This window comes from Daldinia caldariorum (assembly GCF_022478825.1).
Source record: "Daldinia caldariorum strain CBS 122874 unplaced genomic scaffold F4812scaffold_11, whole genome shotgun sequence".
Lineage (NCBI taxonomy): Eukaryota > Fungi > Ascomycota > Sordariomycetes > Xylariales > Hypoxylaceae > Daldinia > Daldinia caldariorum.
In genome coordinates, this window is record NW_025953047.1 from 1024346 (window position 1) to 1046786 (window position 22441).

The 22441-nt window shown below is 48.2% G+C and overlaps 11 protein-coding genes across 11 annotated transcripts; 6 read left to right on the forward strand and 5 right to left on the reverse strand.

Annotated features, from left to right (window-relative positions):
* Positions 1–231: 231 nt before the first annotated feature.
* Positions 232–4573, forward strand: F4812DRAFT_433237 (glycoside hydrolase family 38 protein). The gene is made up of 2 exons (XM_047934612.1): positions 232–2642; positions 2693–4573. The coding sequence occupies exons 1-2, from the start codon at positions 753–755 to the stop codon at positions 4040–4042; spliced, it is 3240 nt and encodes a 1079-aa protein (XP_047789233.1). The 5' UTR covers positions 232–752; the 3' UTR covers positions 4043–4573.
* Positions 4574–5339: 766 nt separating this feature from the next.
* F4812DRAFT_70728 (Di-copper centre-containing protein) lies at positions 5340–7939 on the forward strand. The gene is made up of 7 exons (XM_047939338.1): positions 5340–5714; positions 5780–5907; positions 5968–6297; positions 6358–6731; positions 6785–7168; positions 7236–7590; positions 7712–7939. Exons 1-7 carry the CDS (start codon positions 5522–5524, stop codon positions 7865–7867), a joined length of 1920 nt encoding a protein of 639 aa, XP_047789234.1. The 5' UTR covers positions 5340–5521; the 3' UTR covers positions 7868–7939.
* A 1761-nt stretch (positions 7940–9700) lies between these two features.
* Positions 9701–10538, reverse strand: F4812DRAFT_433240 (uncharacterized protein). Its single transcript, XM_047934613.1, has one exon. The coding sequence runs from the start codon at positions 10463–10465 to the stop codon at positions 9830–9832; it is 636 nt and encodes a 211-aa protein (XP_047789235.1). The 5' UTR covers positions 10466–10538; the 3' UTR covers positions 9701–9829.
* Positions 10539–10683: 145 nt separating this feature from the next.
* On the reverse strand, positions 10684–11356 carry F4812DRAFT_70752 (uncharacterized protein). The gene has a single exon (XM_047939339.1). The coding sequence runs from the start codon at positions 11200–11202 to the stop codon at positions 10768–10770; it is 435 nt and encodes a 144-aa protein (XP_047789236.1). The 5' UTR covers positions 11203–11356; the 3' UTR covers positions 10684–10767.
* Positions 11357–11412: 56 nt separating this feature from the next.
* F4812DRAFT_460479 (uncharacterized protein) lies at positions 11413–11798 on the forward strand (the record flags this gene model as incomplete). Its single annotated transcript, XM_047937698.1, has 2 exons — positions 11413–11493; positions 11607–11798. The coding sequence occupies 2 exons, from the start codon at positions 11413–11415 to the stop codon at positions 11796–11798; spliced, it is 273 nt and encodes a 90-aa protein (XP_047789237.1).
* A 557-nt stretch (positions 11799–12355) lies between these two features.
* On the forward strand, positions 12356–13496 carry F4812DRAFT_451784 (uncharacterized protein; the record flags this gene model as incomplete). Its single annotated transcript, XM_047936262.1, has 3 exons — positions 12356–12645; positions 12740–12875; positions 12933–13496. 3 exons carry the CDS (start codon positions 12356–12358, stop codon positions 13494–13496), a joined length of 990 nt encoding a protein of 329 aa, XP_047789238.1.
* Positions 13497–14210: 714 nt separating this feature from the next.
* On the reverse strand, positions 14211–15692 carry F4812DRAFT_465566 (4-dimethylallyl tryptophan synthase; the record flags this gene model as incomplete). Its single annotated transcript, XM_047938450.1, has 2 exons — positions 14211–14469; positions 14536–15692. The coding sequence occupies 2 exons, from the start codon at positions 15690–15692 to the stop codon at positions 14211–14213; spliced, it is 1416 nt and encodes a 471-aa protein (XP_047789239.1).
* A 297-nt stretch (positions 15693–15989) lies between these two features.
* F4812DRAFT_465567 (uncharacterized protein) lies at positions 15990–17560 on the reverse strand (the record flags this gene model as incomplete). The annotated part of the gene is made up of 3 exons (XM_047938451.1): positions 15990–16442; positions 16511–16984; positions 17066–17560. The coding sequence occupies 3 exons, from the start codon at positions 17558–17560 to the stop codon at positions 16017–16019; spliced, it is 1395 nt and encodes a 464-aa protein (XP_047789240.1). The 3' UTR covers positions 15990–16016.
* A 1019-nt stretch (positions 17561–18579) lies between these two features.
* On the forward strand, positions 18580–19309 carry F4812DRAFT_465569 (uncharacterized protein; the record flags this gene model as incomplete). Its single annotated transcript, XM_047938452.1, has 3 exons — positions 18580–18631; positions 18714–18804; positions 18974–19309. 3 exons carry the CDS (start codon positions 18580–18582, stop codon positions 19242–19244), a joined length of 414 nt encoding a protein of 137 aa, XP_047789241.1. The 3' UTR covers positions 19245–19309.
* Positions 19310–19387: 78 nt separating this feature from the next.
* F4812DRAFT_465573 (uncharacterized protein) lies at positions 19388–21612 on the forward strand. Its single transcript, XM_047938453.1, has 3 exons — positions 19388–19692; positions 19777–20261; positions 20492–21612. The coding sequence occupies exons 1-3, from the start codon at positions 19449–19451 to the stop codon at positions 20912–20914; spliced, it is 1152 nt and encodes a 383-aa protein (XP_047789242.1). The 5' UTR covers positions 19388–19448; the 3' UTR covers positions 20915–21612.
* F4812DRAFT_460485 (catalase-like domain-containing protein) lies at positions 21156–22121 on the reverse strand (the record flags this gene model as incomplete). Its single annotated transcript, XM_047937699.1, has 3 exons — positions 21156–21489; positions 21547–21833; positions 21936–22121. 3 exons carry the CDS (start codon positions 22119–22121, stop codon positions 21156–21158), a joined length of 807 nt encoding a protein of 268 aa, XP_047789243.1.
* Positions 22122–22441: the final 320 nt, after the last annotated feature.

Consider the following 22441-nt stretch of genomic DNA (forward strand, 5'->3'; position numbering starts at 1 on the left):
TATACTTAATCTTATCTTGCAGAATTCGGCTCGACTCGCCTACATAGCTACCCTACCTAGATTGAGATAGCTAGGAGGTACCTAACGTAATAAGGCTGATAGCGGTGACTTAACGATGGGGTAAGTGTGGGTCTCCCGTTTGCCGTTCGATGATTTGTCCTCGAGACTCCCTTATTTTGGGGAATGCCAAGGTGCTTCCCCGCAAAGACTCCAACCAGCTGCCCATTGTCAGCTGCTCCTCTGTGCATCCGCGGATCCCCCTGCGTCTTTCAGGAACGCTCGGCATCCACCGTTGAGCTACCTAGCGTATCGCATACCTACCTATCTACATAGTACATATGGAGCTAAGCTCGCTGCTACACCTCGTAAGAGGTTCAATTCAAACCAGTTTGTTTACAACTTCTGAAAGCTGTTTGGCCACAATCCCCATCCATTTTCATTCCATTGGTCAACCAACTTATTCAATTACGTTACCGTATTGACTTATTTCATTACTTCATTACTTCAGTCTAAGCGGAGCTTCGAAGCTCGTCGTATTTCCATTCCACTCTTCGTTTATAACGTACGAATAACTTTATTCGGTCATCTCTCATTGAGACCAACTCTTTTACACTCGTAACCTGTCTGATAACTTTTCATTTATTTTCGGAGGACTTCTTGAATCCTCCTCTACAGCGATCTAACATTTACCTGGTTGATCCAGGGACATAACAGCGGGAAATTCGGAGTCAGTTGCCGTAACGGTTACTGTCATGGGTGGCGAAACTATGAAGCCGAAGGTCATTTCGACCGATTATCCCCTCCGGGCACCTACCCCGGTTGGGAAACGGATATCCCATATCTACAAGGACCGCATTACTCAGTTCTACTCTAAGGGACAATGGGAGAAACAAAATCTCCTTGCTATGATGTTCGAGGGCGTCGCATCTGGACCTCCTCATGTTCAGCTCTCCACATGGCCAGCTCCAAACCTCTCAAGGCCGACATTTGAGGAGGCCGTAGCCGGCGAGTACAAAGCTGCTTCTGTTGGTCAAACCTTCGGTCCATCTTGGTCCACCCACTGGTTCAAAGTCGTGCTCCGCGTTCCCGCCGAGCTACGGGATAAAGAACACTTAGAATTCCAGTGGGACTCCAACAGCGAAGGCATGGTTTGGACCGAAGACGGAAAGCCGCTTCAGGGTCTAACCGGCGGGGGTGAACGTGTCGAGTGGATCCTCCCAGACTCCTTCAGAGATGGTAAGGAACATACCATCTACATAGAGATGGCCTGCAATAGTATGTTTGGCAATCCAACTGGAGGTGATACCATCCAACCGCCCGACCCCAACAAGTATTTCCAACTTGTCAAGGCCGATATTTGTGCCGTCAATCTAGACGCCCGGCAGCTCTGGATTGACACGTGGATCATTGGTGACGCTGCGAGAGAATTCCCCGAAGATTCGTGGGAGCAGCATAAGGCCTTGAATGTCGTCACGAATATTATCGACTCGTATGTTCTCGGCGATAAAGAGTCGATCAAGAAAGGCCGTAAGATCGCACAGGAATATATCGGATCTAACGTCGACTCTTCTAAGGTTTATGATAGCGGGCTTGTCCCTCAGGTGTTCGGCATTGGCCATTGCCATATCGACACTTGTTGGTTGTGGCCATGGGCTGAGACGAAGAGAAAGGTGGCGAGATCCTGGTCGAACCAGTGCGACCTAATGGATCGATACCCGGAACTTAACTTTGCTTGCTCCCAAGCACAGCAGTATAAATGGTTGAAAGCCTTATACCCTTATGCATTTGACCGGGTCAAGCAAAAGGTTAAGGAACGCCGATTCCATCCAATTGGCGGTAGCTGGGTTGAACACGACACCAACTTGCCGAGCGGCGAGTCTCTCGTCCGACAATTTCTGTACGGTCAAAGATTCTTCGAGAGCAATTTCGGAGAGCGCTGCCGGACATTCTGGCTCCCTGATACCTTTGGGTACTCGAGCCAACTTCCTCAAATATGCCGACTAGCCGGTATGAACCGTTTCCTCACACAGAAACTCAGCTGGAATAACATCAATAACTTCCCCCATACGACATTCAACTGGGTTGCCCTTGACGGAAGCCAGGTAATATGTCACATGCCGCCAGCTGAGACGTACACCTCGGAAGCCGAGTTCGGCGATGTTAAGCGCAGTGTTTCTCAGCACAAGTCGATGGACCAGGATAGCACTTCGCTATTGGTCTTTGGCAAAGGTGACGGTGGCGGCGGTCCGACTTGGCAGCATATAGAGAAGTTGAGGCGTTGCCGTGGTATCAGCGACCAAGTTGGCCGTTTGCCTAGAGTGCACCTAGGAAACTCCGTGGATGACTTCTTTGACAAGCTCGAGGAGAAGGGTGATAGCTTGGTCACTTGGTATGGCGAGCTCTATTTCGAGCTTCACCGCGGTACATACACAACCCAAGCCAACAACAAACGTAATAACCGTAAGTCGGAGTTTATGTTACGAGAGCTTGAATTATTAGCTACGATCGCATCTCTTAAGTTCAAATCCTACAAGTATCCAAAGGCGGCGTTCGATGAGATGTGGGAAGCAGTTCTTCTCTGTCAATTCCACGACTGCCTCCCGGGGAGTGCTATTGAGATGTGCTATGACGACTCGGATGAGGTAGGTGCAATAAAATCCCCAGAGGGACGCGGTATGCTAACTTAGGCCAGCTATATGCCAGAGTATTTGAGCTAGGCAAAAATATTTACGAAGACATCTATCAACTCTTCGGTGTTACCGAGGTAGGGTCCGCAGCGTCTGGGAGCGAAACTTTCGCACTTAATACTCTCCCATGGCACAGAAAGGAGATCGTGGAACTTTCTGAGTCCGAAGTAGGCGTCGCTTGTGGTTCCGAGAACCTCATCAACATCAAACCGTTCAAGACAGGAGCGTCCAAGGCTGTTACCGTTAAGGAAATCAGGGATGGTGTCTTCGTCTTGCAGAATGATCAACTTACGGTTCAGGTCGAGGATGGTACAATAACCTCACTCTTCGATCGCAAGGAAAAACGCGAAATCATTCCTGAGGGAGAAAAAGCCAACCAGCTCGTCATTTTTGACGACAAGCCACTTTACTGGCAAGCTTGGGACGTCGAGGTATACCACCTCGATACCCGCAAAGTGGTTCCCTACGGAAAGACTAGAATCCTCGAAGAGAAAGACCATCGGGTCAGCGTCTTGACGGAAGCACAGATCAGCGAAAACAGCTCTATCAAGACAGTTCTAAGCCTGTCTGCTGCTCTTGATGGCCAGCAGTCGTTTGTCGAATGTACTGCCCAGGTGGATTGGCACGAGACCATGAAGTTCCTGAAGGTCGAGTTTCCTGTGAATGTTAGGAATACCGAAGCCTCTTATGAGACCCAGTACGGTATTGTTAAGCGACCCACTCATTACAATACCACCTGGGATATGGCGAAATTCGAGGTTTGTTGCCACAAGTTTGCGGACTTGTCGGAGCATGGCTACGGTGTTTCAATCCTCAACGACAGCAAATACGGCTTTGCTACTTGTGGAAGCCTTATGCGCCTATCTCTCTTGCGATCTCCGAAGGCACCCGACGCACACGCAGACATGGGGAAGCACAAAATCCGCTGGGCCATCTTGCCTCATCAAGGTGGATTGGGTGCGACAACCGTTCGCGCCGGATACAACTTCAATCACCGAGTCAAGATCCTTGCAGCCCACGAGACGTCTGACGTCTCTGCACTTAAAAATTACCCTGTCAGACTGACCGGTGATGACTCTCTCATTCTGGACTGTGTGAAGCGTGGAGAGGACGATGAAGACGTTTCTCGCGACAGTGCACTCCCACGTCGTAAAGGACAGAGCGTTATCATCCGGATATACGACAGTCTCGGCGGCCGTAGCACAGCAACGGTCAAAACGATATGGGATGTTAAAAACGTGTTCAAGACGAACATCTTGGAAGATGACGGGGAAGAGATCAAGTTGAGCAAGGACGGCTCTTTCCCGATTACCCTTAATCCTTTCGAAGTCGCAACATATAGACTGCAGTTGTAAGAGGTTTTGAGCTATGCAAATATTGGCTTGGTACTACACGTTAAAGCGGCCAGCCTCGTGGAGCTGAAGGTGGCATTTCTTCAGGTGGAGTTCACCGGCAGTAGGATACAATACTTCACTCTGAAGTAAGGATAACCTAGTTTAAAGCACCTGGGTATGCGATTTAGCTCAGAGGGTTCGTAAACGAGTATCGGGGGACTAGCAGGCAATATTGAAGGCCTCCTCAGACATCCGTGATAAGATCTTACCATGTCTGTCTATTCAGTTGACCCAGTCCAAGAGTCCAAAGTGTAGTCGAGAGGCCTTACGAAGCACCAGAGGAATAGCGTTTTCATCAAATTGACTAGCCTATTCATAGTATACCATTGTTTCTTTATGTGAGCTCGTTGTGATTGTGAGCATAACTTTTATGTTAGGGTCAACGGTTAGGACTTCAAAGTCCTAGAACGCGAGTTAACACATATAATATTTGAGTTAAATCGAAGACGAATCAAACATTAGGGCGCTGCAGACAGGTGTTTACGTTAAGGTACCTAATATCCCGTGGACCACCAGAACAGTATGCTTACCTCTAAGATACCTTACGTAGGTGCACACCAGATGACCTGAAAGATCTGAGTAAGCTGAACTCGTCTGAAGCCCTGCATCCTGATAACGTCCTTAGGGCTAAGCGCTAAATTTAATTATTCAAGCCATAATGCTTGTACGACCACACGCCGTACATGAAGCCATAAGATGCGATATTCCTAGCGTATATGTTAGAGGCGGTCTGTCGTAGATATTGCTGTTTGGCTTCATAATTGGCCACACTTATTGAGCTACACCACATTGTGTTACTACGCCTCTTTCAGCTTTACTGCCTGATCGAAGCCCCGTGTTGGGTAAGGGGCTTCGTGGCGGTTAGACACATAGGCTATTGTTACGTACCTAAGGTAGATAGTCGAGTTTCTGTATAGGACTGTTTTTTGATACAGTTCTGCATATAATGATCAATTGTACATATTAAGGAATATTCAGATGGACGTAGTTCCTAGTCTTGAACTGAAATGACGGAAACACAAAGAATAAAAAAAATAATGAGTATGAAGCCAGTTTCATTTATAACTCCCATGTTTAAAATGAAAGCTGTGTGCTCTAGATGGGTAAGAAAACCTCCATGTGTGGCTGTAGTCGAGACCCCTAATCAATAATAGGCCAGGCTGTAGAGGAGGCTTGAGCGAGTCCACAGTATGTATATACCGTCATCAAGATACTGTAGTAGAGAGCGTGTGGTCAATCATAATACATCCTTGGTATTCTTATAGGCTATGCGTCAGCTAGGACTACAGCCTCGGCAGAGTAGCCATCTCTCAGGGTCAAGGGAGTAAGTGAATATAAATATAAGGAATTAGTCTTCCTTTCAAGCATTACCTTAAGCGAGACTTCTCAGTCTAATTCATTACCAATTTCTCCGTCTTTCCATTTTGAAATTGAACTAAGATGGGGACATACGCGATTACTGGCATCAAGGCCGGTGTCACTGCTGACACAGTGCCGCTTCGTCTCGAGGTAGATAGCTGGTATCCGGGACAAACCAAAGAACATCTACTCCAGAATAGCCTGTTCCTCTGGGCTCTACGGTTTTTAGAGGACAGAAAACCCGATGAAAAGCTTTCGTACTTTAAGATAGCTGGTTAGTAGCGCCATGGGGTAGCTTCACTGCCTTTAAATGATGAGTTTGTCACTGATACTCTCTAGGTATTCATGGTTCACCTTACGAGGCCTGGGACGAGCAGACCGACGCACAGACTGTGAATGAAGGCTACTGCACTCATGATAGTCTTCTCTTCCCTTGCTGGCATCGACCATACATGCTCCTATTCGAGGTAAACGATGGCGTCCTCCCTTATCGCCCCAATTTACATCTTAACTAAACCACGTTGCAGCAAGTTCTTTATGAAATTATGGAAAATCAAGTAATCAAAAAGCTCCCTGAAAGTAGCCGCAAGGTTTGGCGTAACGCAGCCGCGACCTTTCGATTGCCTTACTGGGATTGGGCGGAGAAAAAGAAGCGAGGCGACTCGGTCGTCTACGATGTCCCGATCATTGCCAAAGCTGCCAAAATTGAGGTTCTTGACTTGAACGACGGCGTCACGGTAGTCAAGATTGATAACCCAATGCACAAGTTTACTATGCCAAGTGGGGTACCAATGGGTACTTACAAGGTCGGAGACGTGGACAGTGAGATGTCAGACGGCACAAAGACTAAGATTCCAGTAAGAAAGTCTTACTCTATATTTATGTGTGAGCAGCACTAACCGCCTTTTCATTCGAAGTTTTCCAAATCCGTTGGTACCAGCAGATGGGCCCCTTACGAACCCGAATCGTCCAATGTCTCTGCCGAGTGGGTGGAAGGAAAAGTTGACAACGAACTAGCGACCGACGCACTTGATGATCATAAATGGTATAATGGGGAAAAGGTGCCTTTGGCCGAGATGACATACCGCCTCTTCTTGCCCGAATACATCACTTCATTTTCCCAGTTCGCCACCACCAAATACAGTGAGGTCCATGATCCATCATCTTACTTGAACCTGGAGTTTGTTCATAACAACATCCATAACTGGACCGGAGGTTATGATAAATACATTGGACATATGACGGAAGTTCCGGTTGCCGCTTTTGATCCCATCTTCTTCATGCATCACTGGTAAGATCCCCAATGCCTTGATCCCTGACCTTCAACTAACACATATCTATTAGCAATGTCGACCGACAGTTCGCCATTTGGCAAGCCCTTAACGTGGATAACAAGGAGAATTGGTTTGAAAGAGAGGATGAGCAACTGCCCGACAATGGTACTTGGTCGATCGAGAAAGGGGCCAATGACACCCCGAAGACTCCACTTGCTCCGTTTCACAAGGACACGAAGGCAACCTACTTCACGTCCGATGATATCAGAGACTGGACACAGTGGGGTTATTCCTACCCCGAGCTCCAGCCATGGCTCCCCAAATATAAGAAAGACGGCGTGTTCGACAAGCAGCTGTATATCAAAGACATCCAAGACCAGCTGAAGAAGCTCTATAGCTCTCCTGAAGTGGAACACGCTCCTGCCGACGTCTTTATCAACGTGGAGTACAAAAGGTAAGACTTATCCAAAAGGGAAAGAACTGCAGACGTCCCATCTAGTATTGCGTTAACGATCTCCTAGATTCGCTTTGGATGGCATCCCGTACACCGTGTACTTCTTCATCGGCGACGAGAAGGAGCTCAGCGAGTACGACCAGCCGCTCTATACCCACCCCAACCTTGTGGGCTACGTATACACGTTCACCAACCCGGCTTACCACAATCCGGACACGCCAGGCTGCAAGAACTGCAGAGTCAAATCCACCGAGAACACGAAGTCGACGGCCCAGATCCCAATAACGGCCCCGCTGCTTTCCCGCACATCCTCTTCGGCGGATCTCACTGCGTCGGCTAGTGGTTACCGCCTGCCCTCGCTCACAGACCCCGACCACGTGTCAACTCACCTCGAAAAGAACCTTCACTGGAGAGTTAGAGTAGTACGTCGTATTGGCTTTTTTTCTTTTTTATATTCCACCCCAATATCACGTCACCTGTCATTGGCCTTAGGTGGTACCTACCTAATACTTAGGCATCGCACTAACTTATATACCTTTATAGCATGGCCACGATATTCCAATTCCGAGTGACGACCCCTTCGTCAAAGTCTCTGTTTACCATCGCAAGGCGGATTCATCCCGCAGATTCCGAGGCGGCGGTGGGTATTCTCATCTGAAGGATGCGACCCGGGGAAAGGCCGGCGGCTTCTGGGCTTGATCTAAGAGTCGATATTTCCAAGATAGAAGATACTAAACGGGAACAAGCAATAAAACAGGTACCTAACCTAGGTAGGTAGGTAGGTACATGGGTATGAAGTCGAACCTCCTGGTTAAGCAATAATGGAATGGATTCAAATGTGAGTTACGTACATAAAAGAACTTTATTAAATTTACAAAGAGGATCTGCAAGGGTTACTTTCGGAAGCACAATCTTTTCTCTAAAACTATTACTGAAGACGCCGGCAACAATGCTCAAAATTCTTGACAAGGAAATTACCCCTATTTGGAGCGGTTGGCAGCTGGTTGGCACTTGACAACCAGGTAACCTATTATATCTGTACGGAATACGCCAACGGACTCCTTTTTTTCTTTTTCTTTTTCTTTCCTCCTTTTTTTTTTCCAGACAACCGACAATGCACTTTTGATACGCGTCCAATTCCGCAGAAGCCATAAATACATGAAAATATCACCGCTTTCGGGCTTGAACAATTACATGACTTGACACTTAAGGCAACATGGATTCCAGTGCCAAAGTCTCCGCGTTATTGGTCAGTTCAGTGACCATCCTCACAAACACATCAAGAATCTCGTCTGCCTGCTGTTGATCACAAACAGCACTTGTAGGAACGATCCTCAAGTTCGTAATTCCTGAGTATACTTCGCTTGGGAATGGCAAGCACAGCATCATCGGGTAGATTTCCGTCATTTTGAAGTCGTATTGCTCGAAATGGCATGGATTATCCCCCGCGAACATATGCTTGCTACCGACAGGTGCGCTCAGGTAGTGAACAGCAGACCCGGGATCCGTATCGCGCGGCCACGTTGTGCTTTGCCTGACGACGTCGTCCCGATCAGCCGTATCGGAATCCATGGTTCGCATTTGCTGGCGTTGGACGAATTCCAAAAGGTCCTTCGCAACCCATTCTGATTTCAGGGGCACTCGGACTGGGGTCAAGTTGATGCAGGGACCGACCGCGCGTTCGATACATAAGATCGCCAGATAACGGTTTCTCACGACTTGTGCGAACACGACGTCTTTCGTCTCCGCTTTCTGGGCGAGACACAGGGCCCATGCCGCTTTGACCACCGTGGCCATGGTGAACCCCCGATTTGCATCGGGCATTGCAATATCGCAGGTACTCATTACACTGAGCTCAATTTGCGACCTGTCTACATTCCGATAGTATTCCTCGCGCGGGGCGAGGTAAGTCATAGACGACCCTTCTAGTAACTCTTGCCATACCGGGAAGACAGACGGCTTGTTGTGCGCTACGCGGCTTGCAATAAGGCCGGGGTAGTCTAGAGAGTATAGTGCAGGCGATGACCCTTCGTCAAAGGCGGAGCGAAGGTCTTCAATAAGACGCGCCACCGTCACGCCGTCGTATTGCACACGCAGGAGTTTTAGCACTGCCGAGAGACGGCCGCTTGCTCGCCCCACTATCAGGTAGAGCTGAGTGCACGAAGTTCCGAACGAGGCCGGGGATTTATTTGCTTCTCGACAGACGGACTCCGTGATTAGAGAACGATCATCTTCATCAGTGGTGATCTCATGCGCTGGGACGTCGAATTCGCTCAGGGACATCTGTACAAATGCCCCCCAAAATGGAACGAAGGCAGTTCGAAAGATGTCGTGTTTTTGCACTACACCCATAAATGCGGCCCGGAGTGCAGCAGGGCTAAGCGGTCGAGAAAAGTGGAATGTGAGAAAGGTAGCATGATACGACGCGATAAGTCCTCGCTGGTGGTAAGTTGTTGGGATAATGTTAGTAATCTGGTTTCGATCCGGCTGCCGCGAGCGTCGATTCTGCGCTTTTAATAACCTCAGCGACTACGTGGCTCCTAGGGGAAGCTCGCGACGTTAAAAGCTCCACTTCCCCTATTTCAACCCGCTACTCCAGTATTTTGACTTAGTTGTCCTTGCGCCCGACAAAAGTAAGGGTGCCGTCTTGCGTGCGTCAAACTAGATCTCCAGTTTTATACAACCTCGTGGGTATATCCCCTTGTCGGAAATCCGACAGCCAGGACGAAGGCTCAACAAAGACCGCAGCAGTTGCTTCTGGATTGTTCCCAGGAGATGATGGTTGTCACGATGCACTGTCCATGCCACGCACCCACAAGGCTGTCCGATGGTCCTTGGGTTACTTGATAGTGTCAGTGGCTCGGACACAGCGCTGGCTATGCTGCATTCAGCCGGACCATAGCTTTGGATGAAGCGCACTCTATCGTGCCAGGTAGCCAGGTCCGCGAGGGAGAGAGCCTCACCACCAACTACCAGTGTTTCTAAGTGGGTGAAATCCTCTGGACGTACCAGCTGGGCGACGGTTGGCGTCAAAACCGCGCAGTTCACCGTCATTTGATTTGTTGCTTGCGCAAGGTTGCTAATGCGTTCCTCGTCTGAAGGAATGCAGATACATCCTCCTACCCTTAAGGTGAGTAGGGTTTCAATCACGGCGACATCCCAGTCGTGCGAGGAGAATTGCAACACGCAAGAGTTGGAGTTCATGAACATGCGAGGCTGCATGCACCGCAATGTTGCGATGCACAAATGCTCGATGATAGCCCCCTTCGGCTTTCCCGTCATCCCGGAGGTGAACATTGTGTAAGCAATATTCCTTCCTTCTATCTTCACACTTTGCCAAGAGTGCTTTTGCTCAGCTTTTTCTTGTTCAAAATGCCGGTCAGTAACCTGGATTACCCGGGGCGAGAGGGCTAACGCTTTGGACAATGTCTGAGGTGACGCTATGATGGCAGCGGGATTGACGGCGCTATATATCGTCTAAAGCCGTTGCACCGGATGCGCCGCACCAGTAAGGACAAAAGAAGCGCCCGATTTCAAGATAGCAATCATCGCGACTGGAGTCCAACGAGTCTTCTCCAGCAGAATAGGGACGGCTGCGTTTACGCCGACACCTGCTCAATGAGTTCATCTGCTAACAACGACGAAAGCTCGTCCAGCTGCTTATACGAAAATTCGCCGTCCCATGCCTGAACCGCCGGCGAATTAGAGGATTCAAGGGAGCGGTGGTGGTCAATATAGTGTACGAAGTTGTCATCTGAAGGAACCATTGCGCGGTTGCGTTCGTACATCTTATACCTGTCTTCCTCGTCTAGAACATCAATCGCGTTCAGACGTAGCTGAGGATGATCGAGGATTTCGGTCAAGACGTGGGAGGATGTCTTCGCAATCGTCCTAGCGTAAGTATCGCTGAGTAGTGATGTGTGATAACAAAACATCATGTGTGTTTGTTCAGCGAGCATCAGAATGTTCAAGGCGATAGAATACTGTAATAAAGGGGGTTTGGTTATTGGAATGCTAAGTACGGATAAGCTCATTAACACTTGCACTCGGTATGATGGTTATCACGATATCTACCAGGTAGGTACTTGTAACTCGTTTTCAGGAGTTTTGCTTTTCTAATATTTAATTGTTCCTTTTTCTTGACTCATTTTGCTTTTTCCCCGTCTCGCTTCGTCCAACAAGGCAGGTCAGCATATCTCAGACATCCCTCTCAAGATAATCTCGTCCATCTAACCACCGTCATCATGGCTCCCCGGCTGAACGTCGTTCGCCAAATCCTGGAAACGCAAATGCTTTCCCAGCTTGACCTCGTCCACGACGCTAAGGTCAAAAGTGGCTCCGTCTAGCCTGGAAGTCTGGATAACCACCTCGCTGAAAACCTCAACTTCCACATCGTCAACGAGGCCGCTGACATCTCCTGCCACTTAATGGCCACGAGGCGGTGAAATCCTTGGCCTCCTCCAAGTCCGGCCCTTCTCTTCATAAGATCACCGATAACACTAAGCCTTACGAGACGGAGATTGTGCACCTGATCGGAAGTGAGCAGTCTCCGTGGGTGGCAGCTGTTCTTCGAAACACTGCTACTACCAAAACTGGGACGTTTATTTCGTCATCTACTGTAGACTCTTAAAACAGACCAAATCATCTGATAGGTCAGCCATTCAAACACAAATGGGTTGTCCTTCTTGAGTTTGGCGATTAGAACCATATCTCAACTCGGAAGGTCTACCCCGACTCTCACAGCCTCCAGAATCACTCTGCCAACTTTTAGATGAACATTAGAGTGGGGCTTTATAAGCCCGTTGATGACCGTGCTGGGAAATTAAAATCCAACAGCAAAGCTGAATTATAATATTTGACTAGGTTAGGTACAGGTACTTATGGTTCTCGGGTTGTTATTGAGACATACTACATCTTAGGTATTCATTCGTTTTGTTCTACCAATTAGCTAGACATATCTTACAGGTAGCCCAATCATTATATCATTTGCTTTCCACTATTGGTTTTGTCCTGAGATGTGCAAGGTATGGTCCACACTAGTACACTCAATCGCCGACCGGGTATATGTAGGTAGATGCAGGAAGTGTACATGACATTGAAATACTTCAAGGAAGCCCGCCCTGCTCCTACCTAGAGTGTCAAGCAAGTAACCAAGCCGACCAAGTCAAACGATCACGTATCAACATAATGACAGCGGGTAAAGCAGCTCCAAGGGCTCTGCCCACTATCATTGACATTCGCCATTCCAGGTTCGAGCGTTCCATTCACGACCAAGTGATTGATGGCCTTACTAAAGAGCCAAAGACACTCCCGGCCCTGCTATTTTACAGCACGGAGGGACTGCGGCATTGGAATAATCATTCCCACCAACCAGACTTCTACCCCAGATCTGAAGAGGTTCAAATCTTGAAGCAAAAGGCACAGGAGATGGCATCAACGATTGCTGACCACAGTGTGGTGGTGGACATGGGAAGCGCGTGAGTTTTTCTCTCAAAATGGGATCGTCGGATTCATCCGATCGTAAGGTCGCCGATTGGCTGCTGATTCATTCCTTGTATTATCTAAAATTAGGAGTCTTGATAAAGTGATCCATCTCCTACGCGCCTTAGAAGCTCAAAAGAAGACCATTAACTACTACGCCCTCGACCTTAGTGCTACCGAGCTTACATCAACTCTGCAAGCTATTCCGACCGAGGAATTTCACCACGTCCGCTTTTCCGCGCTCTGTGGAACATTTGACGATGGGTTACAGTGGCTTAAGTAGACCCCAATAATCTGCGACCAGCCGCATCATATGCTTCTGTTCGGTCTAACGATCGGTAACTACTCCAGACCCAATGCTGCAGCTTTTTTAAGTCAAATCGCAGAGAATGCACTAATCGGAAGAGCTTCACAACTTTCCTCCATTCTCATTACCGTCGATCGTTGCAAGCTTCCCACGAAAGTCCTACGAGCTTACACTAGCGACGGTGTAGTGCCTTTCGCGCTAGAAGCGTTGAACTATGGTAACCAACTCCTAGGGGAGCAAAAGGATGAAAGGACACCGTTCGATCCCAATGATTGGTACTTTCACAGCGAGTGGAACTACGTCTTAAGTCGACATGAAGCGTCGTTGATTCCACGTTATTCAGACATCAAACTGGGACCTCCTCTGGATGGGGTGGTTGTTAAACGGGAAGAAAAAATTCGGTTTGGTTGTAGTTACAAGTATGACGCCAAGGAAATGGAAGATCTCATCTCAGCAGCAGGCTTGAGAACCACGGGGGCTTGGGAAGGTGACGGATGCGACGTCGCCTTTTACGAGCTCAAGTTAGAGGAGAGCACTTGATGTATTAGACTAACAATCTGAATTTGATAATTGCGTTCGGTACAACTTGGGGTTTGGAATGACTACACGGTAATCCTAGATTCCCTGGGGCCCAATGCGGGCCATGGTGATAAAATAGAAGTCACAGAAGGGGATGGATAGAATTATGTGGCTATGTGGCTATCGGACATCGGCCGGGCAGAGATCAATCTGGTTTAACGAGCCCAACCCGGAATAAACCATGCGATGGTGACCAACCCGCTAGGGACACTGTCACATGACATAATGTATATGTACTTCTCCTAATAGGTGCACCTTGTACAGTAACCTTTACATCTACCTACAACAACAGCAATAAATTCATACAAAGGTGGGTCCGGGATCCGGCGTTGCCAAGGGTCCACATAACCGTGAGATCGGTAAGACGGCAGGCCGGGAAACAATAGTTTAAAGAGTGGGGCTCACGGCCCCGAAAAGACAAAAAAGGGGGGAGGTTGTGGGGAAAGGTAAGGTACCTCCATTGGTGTTAGTGTTACGTGACAGTGATGCCAAATACAGACACTCAGCTATAAGCAAACAGGATGTTTCATTGTTTAATAAAATTTAAGTATTTTACTACGTCAGATAACTTGTAAAAAATGCCGAATGGCGTTTCCCCTCGAAACATCGATCTGCAACTATCATTTAACGATCATCATGTCATGTACGAGATAGGTGAATAGCCTCCATACGAAGCTAGTCGCTCGACTCAAATAGGGGAAAAGAGACAGCTTCGGATAGTCCATAACGACGACGAGCTGAAAAAAAGTATGCATTAGCACCCGAAAGAGTATGACCGCCCTGAATCGGCTTCAGAAAAAAGGAAAACTCACCGGTGGACCAACTACCGGTCTCAAAGCTCTGGAGGTATACGCCGAGGTACGGCCTGTTCTTGCGGTAGGAAAACGAGATGTACGCATGAAGATAGTTCATCGAGGCGTGATCTTCCTCTGGGCTATCGATTCAAAAGCCGATTAGTACAGAGAGTATGATGAGGTTGTCTTGAGAGAAGATGACGTACTAGTATGCTTTGAGGCTGTCCTTGTACTTCCCAGCCATATCATTCCACCCCCGGCGTGCGAAGAACGTCGTTAGCGCGTCTGCCACGGCCATGTCGTTCATTCCAAATACGCAAAAGTACACCTGAGGCTCCGGTATGCGTTTGTTGGGCAAAAGGGTATAGTTTGCCATGCCCGGTAACAATTCGTCGGGGCTCGCTCCTATTGGGAGGTATCCTTGGGGATATGACCGTACACCTTCAGGGATCTGAAGTAGATCCCACAATTCTTCGATCATGTCGAACCCGGCGAGAGTGACCGGGTCATTTCGCCGTCCGCCCAGTGTCCAGAGGTCCTTTATTGCAGGCAGAGATACAACCTGTTCCAGAAGGTAGATCTTGATGCGCGACTTGGCAGAACCAACCAGATCACAAGATAGAAGGCGTGCGCCGTCTGAACTATGCGGACCGCGGGCTTCGACATATTCTTCCAGCATTGCCAGGGATGGGGCGAGATTCGTATGCTTCTCGGCTAGCTTCCGAACAGAGCTAAAAATCAATTCCTGTACGGGTTTCCCCGTTACGATCCCTTTTAGTGTCGGGTAAATGTATGTCTTGACGGAAAATTTGTCACCCTTCAAGTCCAGAGCTAACTTGTTTTGGGTCCAGATATCAACTCCCGTCAAGGGATTACCATGTAGGGAAGTGGATTCCTGCACATTGAGAGTTAACTCCCGCTTGAAGTGGTCAAAGTACTCGAGGTCAATCTCCGGATGGACGGTCTTTAGCTGGTGGAGACTCTGCATGATGGCGCTAGAATTGAAAGGATCGGCCTCTGTGCCTGTTTCAGAGTTGATAGGTTCGAAGGTATACCGGACAATCGAGTCCGAACAGTTGAGGCTTAGTTCAAATGGTGTACCATAGCGAGTGAGAATGCTTAGCCAGCGGTCCCGGTCATTTGGGGGATAGACACCTAGGAATGGTATTACATGCTTCTTGTAGATAGTCAGGTGTCGATATTGAGCATGTACGTCGTAATTCGCGACCTGTAGCATCTCAGCGAACATAGGCGCTGTGCTATGCCACCAAAGCCTCTGATCGTCGTTGGCGAAGTCAAAAGCATCGCTCAGAATTTTGTACACCTTTTGGTGTGATGCGTTGAGAGATCTCTCCATGGACATCTTCAATATTCGATATCGCTGACAATGTTGGCTTAGGCTACCTGGCTTCTACATCCCAAAGAATTTGTTGCAATGAAAGGTGTTTTCGCTCTTTTTATATTCGAAGTTCCACTTTTCACTGTAGTACGGTCTTACTCCTTGTATTGGAAATTTCATCACCAGTGAAATATACGTAATCATTGTGAATACCACCGTGGTAGTTCCATATGTTCTAGGTATTCCATCTCTTCCTATTGAAAAAGCAAAATAATCAAGATTGGTTCAAACCGTGTCATGATTTAGATCGATCGGTACTATGTCTTAAGGTGGACGTATTATTCCCTGTCATCCTCGCGATATCCACCGTCTTGTACTCCTTTTACACAAGCCTTCATCATCCCACAAGTCACTACCAACCCCATTCTTAACAAAAAATAATCCATCTCTGTCCACATCGCGCTTTAGGAGCGCTAGACGCTTGTAATTATCACCCCAGTAAACGTTCTGAAAATCCACTTCACCAGGATCCCCTAGATTGAAATAAGAAACCCTGAATCCAGGCTCTAGGGAGTACAGAATAGGCATATGTACACTACTCAGTTCCTCTAGGCCCATAAACTTCTGCTGAACCGTCGGGCCAACGCTTTTGATGTAGTTTACAAGCTGCGCTGAAGAGCGCCAGGCAGGATGCATAGATGTGGAGCCATCTTCAACATTTACCTTACCACCCAGATTGCTGGTTAAAAGGAGGTCATTTGGACCCAAAGGGAGCTTCGAAACACTTCAGCCATCCTCACAGGTCCTTCGATCGAGTTAAATAGCTTATTGGATATCAGTACAGATGACTGGATGATTCCGTAATTTTCGCGGTAGATATCAGGAGTCCTTCGATAGCTGAGACTCGTTTTAGATAGGGCTTTGGACGATAGTCCATAGGATATTTCACCCGCCTTATACATAGTTAGGTATTTCATGACCTTCTCCTCCACGATGGGTAAGTCCGTGTTGTTAAAAAAATATATGATAAGGTCTGCCTTGTATGTAAAATCAGGGGTGATTGTAAGGACGAACTGCCCGGTAATATTGTCGATATTGAGGGCTTGAAGCATCGAGAAAAGGCTAATGACGCCTTTTCCCCAGAAGCCATTGTCCGCGCGTGGAGCAGAAATGGATACTGTTGATACTATGACGGGATCATCAGGGTATGCTCGGAGTGTCGCCTGGGTGACAACGCCGAATGTGCCACCTCCCCCTCCCCGCAAAGCCCAAAACAGATCTTGATTCTGGTAGTCATTCGCAGCTACAAGAGTTCCCTGTCATAATAGTAGAACATACATTAGAGCCAACTCGAGTTTATTGAAGATTTATGAGAATAACGGGAAAGGATACTGTACATTGGCTAACACGATTTGGAACTCCAGCACATTATCGACAGCGAGCCCCCTCACATGACTTCGAGAGCTGGAAACGCCACCCCCTTGGAGGAAACCACCGACGGCACCTACTGTAGGACATTCTCCACCAACTATGAGATATCCATCTTGGGAGCCCTTTTCGTAGAGCTCCCATAGCATGACACCAGCGCCAACTGTAACAGCAGGGCCTGAGGATGCGTTTGCACCACGTGCTACGAAATCGTGATGATATTGGATTCCCTTAAGGCGGTGAGTGTGAATTTGAAGAGAATCCGGGGCGGCTGAACGCCCACAGCCGTCATGTCCGGTATTCTTGATCACTAGCCGCAGATTGTGTGCCTTGGCGAAGAGGACTACTCGCTGCACAATTATGCGGGTGAACTTGGATGGAGTGTTCCATTCTACGCAAGCTGAAGGCCGAGCGATGAAGGATCTTCCCGTATGCGACCGAAGCATCGTGAATGTAGCAAGCATTGCAGCATTCTACCACATCCCTGACGTCTTTGGGTATGGAACCTCTAAGGGTGCCAGCGTATACTTCACAAACTGCGTGGCTGCGGACACCTTTCCGCTCAGAATCCGCGTAAATAGCGTATCTCCAGGCAAGTATATCGTTGCTAGGTACCGGAAGAAGATCTTCATCGCAAGCTAACGGAACCGCACAGGAATCACAAACACCCCACTACTGCCGCAGTTTCGGCCTACATCGAGCAGCGTTGACGACATCAAGGTGTCATATCGGGAAAAGGGGTTCTCGGTAATTGAGCCAGATGATGTGGCCAGAACCATCGTATGGCTTCTGAGTGAGGACTTGCGTCCGATATATGGAGCAAATATTAACGTAGGCGCATGCATGCCTTAGACAGGTGATTAGTACGTTTGGAAATATATTCCTAAATCCTGTACTCACCCCATACGTTGACATGTATACTTTGAAAGTACCTGTGATACATTGGATGTGGACATTGAATTCAATAGATTAACTTCATTTTGTGTCAGTATTTGATTACCTTAAGTGGATCGGAGCTTAACCTTACCAGTGTGGTCTTGCAACTGTACCGGATGACAGCCCTGGTTCATGGGCATATGTCCGGCAACTCCTATTACTGCCGAGTGAGTCTTAACAGTAACTGACGTGGTATTATCCGGAGCATATGTGTCTACCCTACCCTAACGAAGCTAAGAGTATGCCAGTTAATGCTTATCCCTCGACTTCGGCGGTGAAGGTGAAACTACGATGAGCGGTCTAGATATTCTTAATCAAGCTTAAGATGTATTTAGGAGTGGCTGCCTTTGCGAAGTAGATAGTAGATGCAAAAGCAACATTGACTATCAAACATTAATCGAATCAACAACTATTGGGGCCATACTCGAACAAACCATATCTATTAAGATGCACGATGCTGTGGTAGAGGAATCAATGCCTCCCCTAAGTGATTCTGATAAGGCAAGGATATGTATGTGGAACAAAGATCCGCCTGTCCGAAGCCACCATGGCGTGGACAGTCTCATTCATGAGCAGTGTTGCGGCCACAAGCACTTGCAGTATGTGCATGGGATGGCCAGCTCGATTATTCAGAGCTAGAAGACCTCTAGTCAGCACTCGCTCAGCACCTAATAGTGCTAGGCGTTGATCGGGATGTGTTTGTGCCTCTTTGCTCTGAGAAGTCGCGATGGACGGCCGTCGCTATGCTTGGGGTGATTAAGGCTGGCGGCATGTTTGTCTTATTAGACCCATCCCACCCAGAGGTTCGGCTCTTTGAAATCTGCCGGAAGATATCTTCAAGATTGATTGTCTCTTCGTCAAGGCATGCTGAGTTGGCAGCGCGTCTAGCGGCCACCGTCGTCGAGATAAAAGACGAGAAGTCAGGATGCCTAGGTAGTTAGCAAGGGCCCATGGACTTCTCTACCAGCGGCCCCGGGAGATGCCCTCTATGCTGTCTTCACTTCCGGCTCAACTGGCACCCCTAAAGGAGTAGTTAGCAACCATTCATCATCCGGTGCTGCGATCCGTCCGTATAGTCAAGCCGTCGAGTTTGATAAGGATTCGCGATTTTTCCAATTCGCTTCCTATGCATTTGACGTTACCATCTTTGACACGCTCATGGCTTTGATCAATGGTGGATGTATTTGTGTCCCCTCGGATGATGACCGCTAGAGCGATGTCACAACGGCAATTCAACGATTCCGAGCTACCCACTGTGGCTTCACGCCAACCGTTGCGCGAATCTTAGAGCCCGAGAATCCCTCGACTTTGAGGACATTAGTTCTCGGTGGGGAGAAGCTCGAGGTAGCTGTTGTTTCCAAGCGGGTTGATCATGTTTGGGTTTTCAATTTGTACGGCGCGTCCGAATGATCGATTATGTCAATCCAGCTGGTAACTGTAGAAGGATCTACTCTTCAGACTCTAGAATATGAAACAGGCAGCGTTCGTTGGATCGTAGATCTAGATAATCATGAGATACTTCTACTTATAGGGGCCATTGGAGAGTTAGTGATTGAAGGATCAATCGTTGGACGTGGCTACATTGATAGTCTGGAGAACACAGCGGCTAAATTCACACAGCCTCCTATATGGTTGCGCCAGCTTCGAGACCCCGAATATTGTATTCCAATGTACAAGAGTGGCGATCTCGCATAATACACAACTGATGGATCAATCCGATTTATCGGGCGCACGGATACACAAGTCAAGCTTCGAGGTCAGCGCATTGAACTTAGTGACGTAGAGCATCATATCCTGTTGGCGCTTCCCAGCGCAAGGGACGTAGTCGCAGAGATTGTGACCTTTCCCGATTCTTCAAGGCCTCCTGTACTTGTAGCTTTCATACACGCCAGGAACGATGACATGGCGAAGTGTGGTGACCTTTCAACAAGACTCGTTGGCGAGCCAAGCGATTCATTCCGTTCTCGGATTTCCGTGGTACAGTCACAGCTTCAGCACTTGCTACTATCCTACATGGTTCCTTTGGTCTTCCTCCCGTTGGCAAGCCTACTATTGACTAGCACGTATAAGATAAACCGTAAACTTTTACGCGAATATGCAACTACGTTGTCCAAGGAGGAACTAGAGCAATACCAACAAACCACGACGGCTAGACGCATACCCTTCATAGATACGGAGAAGCTCCTGCACCAGTATTTTTCCGGAGCACTTCACCTTGAGCTGGACCAGGTAGGAGCTGATGATCACTTCTTTCACCGAGGTGGATATTCTCTTATAGCAATGGAGTTAGTGGCGATGACTCGCAGGGACAAGTATATGCTTACTGTACAAGATGTAGTTGAGCACACTCGACTGTTCGACCTAGCGTGTGTCATCTAACCTGGAAGAGAGGAAGAAAATGCGACCCCTCCAAAATCATTCTTCCTTTTCCACGAGAAATAAACTTTGCACGTTTGAAGGCCGTATGGACCGCGGTAGCAGCTGTTCATCCAATTCTACGCACCAGGGTAGTCTTGTCCCCCTCTCATGGCCTGCTACAGGCGATGACCCTTGAGGGTATCGAATGGACTGTATTAAATAACACAGAAGCTCAAGATTTCACAGTGGGCGCCGGAAAGCCGCTGGTACAGTTACGCCTTCGTAGCGCACAAGATAATCAAGATCCGAGTTATCTGTTTTTGAATATCCACCATGACATCTACGATGGGTGGACTTTACCCCTGATCTTCAAGGAAGTCGACGCCGCATACCACGGAGGAAACCCTTTCGCCACGCCCTATCACCCCGTTTATCCGCTACCTACAACCAGCTTCCGGTGCTACGCATTATTGGGGTGCTTTAATGGAAGGCTTTCAGACTCCAGCATTTCCTACCGTGCTTGAAAAATCAGATAAGCCATCTCCTATAGCCATCATGAACAGCGCGGTTGACACATCCAATCAATCTCCCAGGCAGTTTACTCCAAATGCTTACGTGCGATTAGTGTGGGAAATCACCCAGGCTCAGTGTCAAGGGACTAATGACGTCTGCTTTGGGACAGTGGTATCGGGTAGGAATGCACCAGTTGCCAACATCGAATTGATGACCATTCCGACCATCGCTACGATCCCATGCCGCGTCACGTTAATCCGGAGGATAGTTACCCAGGTTCCAATGCTTGGTAAGGTCGAGAATATCAAAACCAAGTTTGTGCACGTCTTTGGAGTCAACCACTTGGACATTTGCTGTCCAGGTTGGATAGTCCCCTTGTTCAATTGCCTCGAAAAAATCTCTTGTCGCGGAGTCTGGGTCCGTTGGAGATACGTTCTGGATCTTGCCGCCCTCAGTAAAGTTTGGCCCGCGGTCAGAAGATAGGAAGAAGTGAACGTATTTCCGACTGCCGTCCGGCATAACCCATTTGTAAGCATGGCCAACATATCCGCTCATGCTACGATAGTTGAACATGGTTCCAAACTCGCTATAGAGCTAGAGGACCATGTGTAATGACTCGTGATTATTGCACACCTAGTCCCACCACAGATCGGGGTTCGCGAGATTGGTCCGCGGGTCCCGGCGCTGAGCGTGCATCATGCCGGGAAACTTGGCCGGGTCGCGGATGAAGAACATGGGAATGTTGAGACACACCCAGTCCCAGTTTCCTTGCTCTGTGAAGAACTTGGCTGCCATGCCTTTGGGGTCTCGAACCAATTCGGCAGATCCACGTTCGAGACCCGTCGTAGAGAACCGAGTGATACAAGGGGTCTTCTTCCCAAAACCTAGTAGTATATCAATGTTGTAGGTGTCGGAAATGTCATGGGTAACCTAACCGTCAGGCATTAGCTCTTCCGAGGAAAAGGGGAATGTAAAAGGCCGTCACCATACCTCAAATTCACCTTACGCGCCCGCTCCTCTTGCATGAACTACACGTTCCGGGATCTTCTCACGGTTAAAGTGCGATAGTAGATCAATTAGGTGAAAGCCATTCAGCAGGAGATTCTTTCCATCTCTTTGAGAGCCATCTGGCCTCACAGCCGGACTGCCATTTGATGTAGTATAAATAGGGGCCTCAGCGGCCTTCGTAAGGAGAACTAGTTTGACTTGAACGCTCATAGTGACGAGATAAATTGGTGAGCAAGAATGAAAAGGGCGTATAGCATCGACATCACAGGAATGCTGTCCACCACGGAGCAATATTACATTACCTACAAGAGGCTGGTTGAGTCGGTATCTCTAGGTTGGTAACATGTATACCTGCGTTGGTACGTATACCTACCTCTGCATACATGCTGCAAGTATCTGCACGTAGTCTCCTTGTTGCAGTACTGTTTTGTTAAGGGCCGAAGCTGAACGTGCTAGGCCCGTTCCAATCTGCAAGCATCAACTATTGAACAAGTCACATGAGCGGAGAGTCGATTCTAATAAGCTGAGAG

What these genes read in the sequence shown, in the direction of transcription:
- F4812DRAFT_70728 (XM_047939338.1), top strand. Translation starts at nt 5,522, where the DNA reads ATGGGGACATACGCGATTACTGGCATCAAGGCCGGTGTCACTGCTGAC. An exon ending in ATCTTCTTCATGCATCACTG is followed by an intron (nt 6,732 to 6,784) that starts GTAAGATCCCCA and finishes CATATCTATTAG; the next exon opens with CAATGTCGACCGACAGTTCG. An exon ending in TTCACTGGAGAGTTAGAGTA is followed by an intron (nt 7,591 to 7,711) that starts GTACGTCGTATT and finishes ATACCTTTATAG; the next exon opens with CATGGCCACGATATTCCAAT.
- F4812DRAFT_465573 (XM_047938453.1), top strand. Translation starts at nt 19,449, where the DNA reads ATGTCAATCCAGCTGGTAACTGTAGAAGGATCTACTCTTCAGACTCTA. An exon ending in GCTTCGAGACCCCGAATATT is followed by an intron (nt 19,693 to 19,776) that starts GTATTCCAATGT and finishes CGGATACACAAG; the next exon opens with TCAAGCTTCGAGGTCAGCGC. An exon ending in TTCACCTTGAGCTGGACCAG is followed by an intron (nt 20,262 to 20,491) that starts GTAGGAGCTGAT and finishes GCACGTTTGAAG; the next exon opens with GCCGTATGGACCGCGGTAGC.
- F4812DRAFT_433240 (XM_047934613.1), bottom strand. Translation starts at nt 10,465, where the DNA reads ATGTTCACCTCCGGGATGACGGGAAAGCCGAAGGGGGCTATCATCGAG.
- F4812DRAFT_433237 (XM_047934612.1), top strand. Translation starts at nt 753, where the DNA reads ATGGGTGGCGAAACTATGAAGCCGAAGGTCATTTCGACCGATTATCCC. An exon ending in GCTATGACGACTCGGATGAG is followed by an intron (nt 2,643 to 2,692) that starts GTAGGTGCAATA and finishes AACTTAGGCCAG; the next exon opens with CTATATGCCAGAGTATTTGA.
- F4812DRAFT_70752 (XM_047939339.1), bottom strand. Translation starts at nt 11,202, where the DNA reads ATGAGCTTATCCGTACTTAGCATTCCAATAACCAAACCCCCTTTATTA.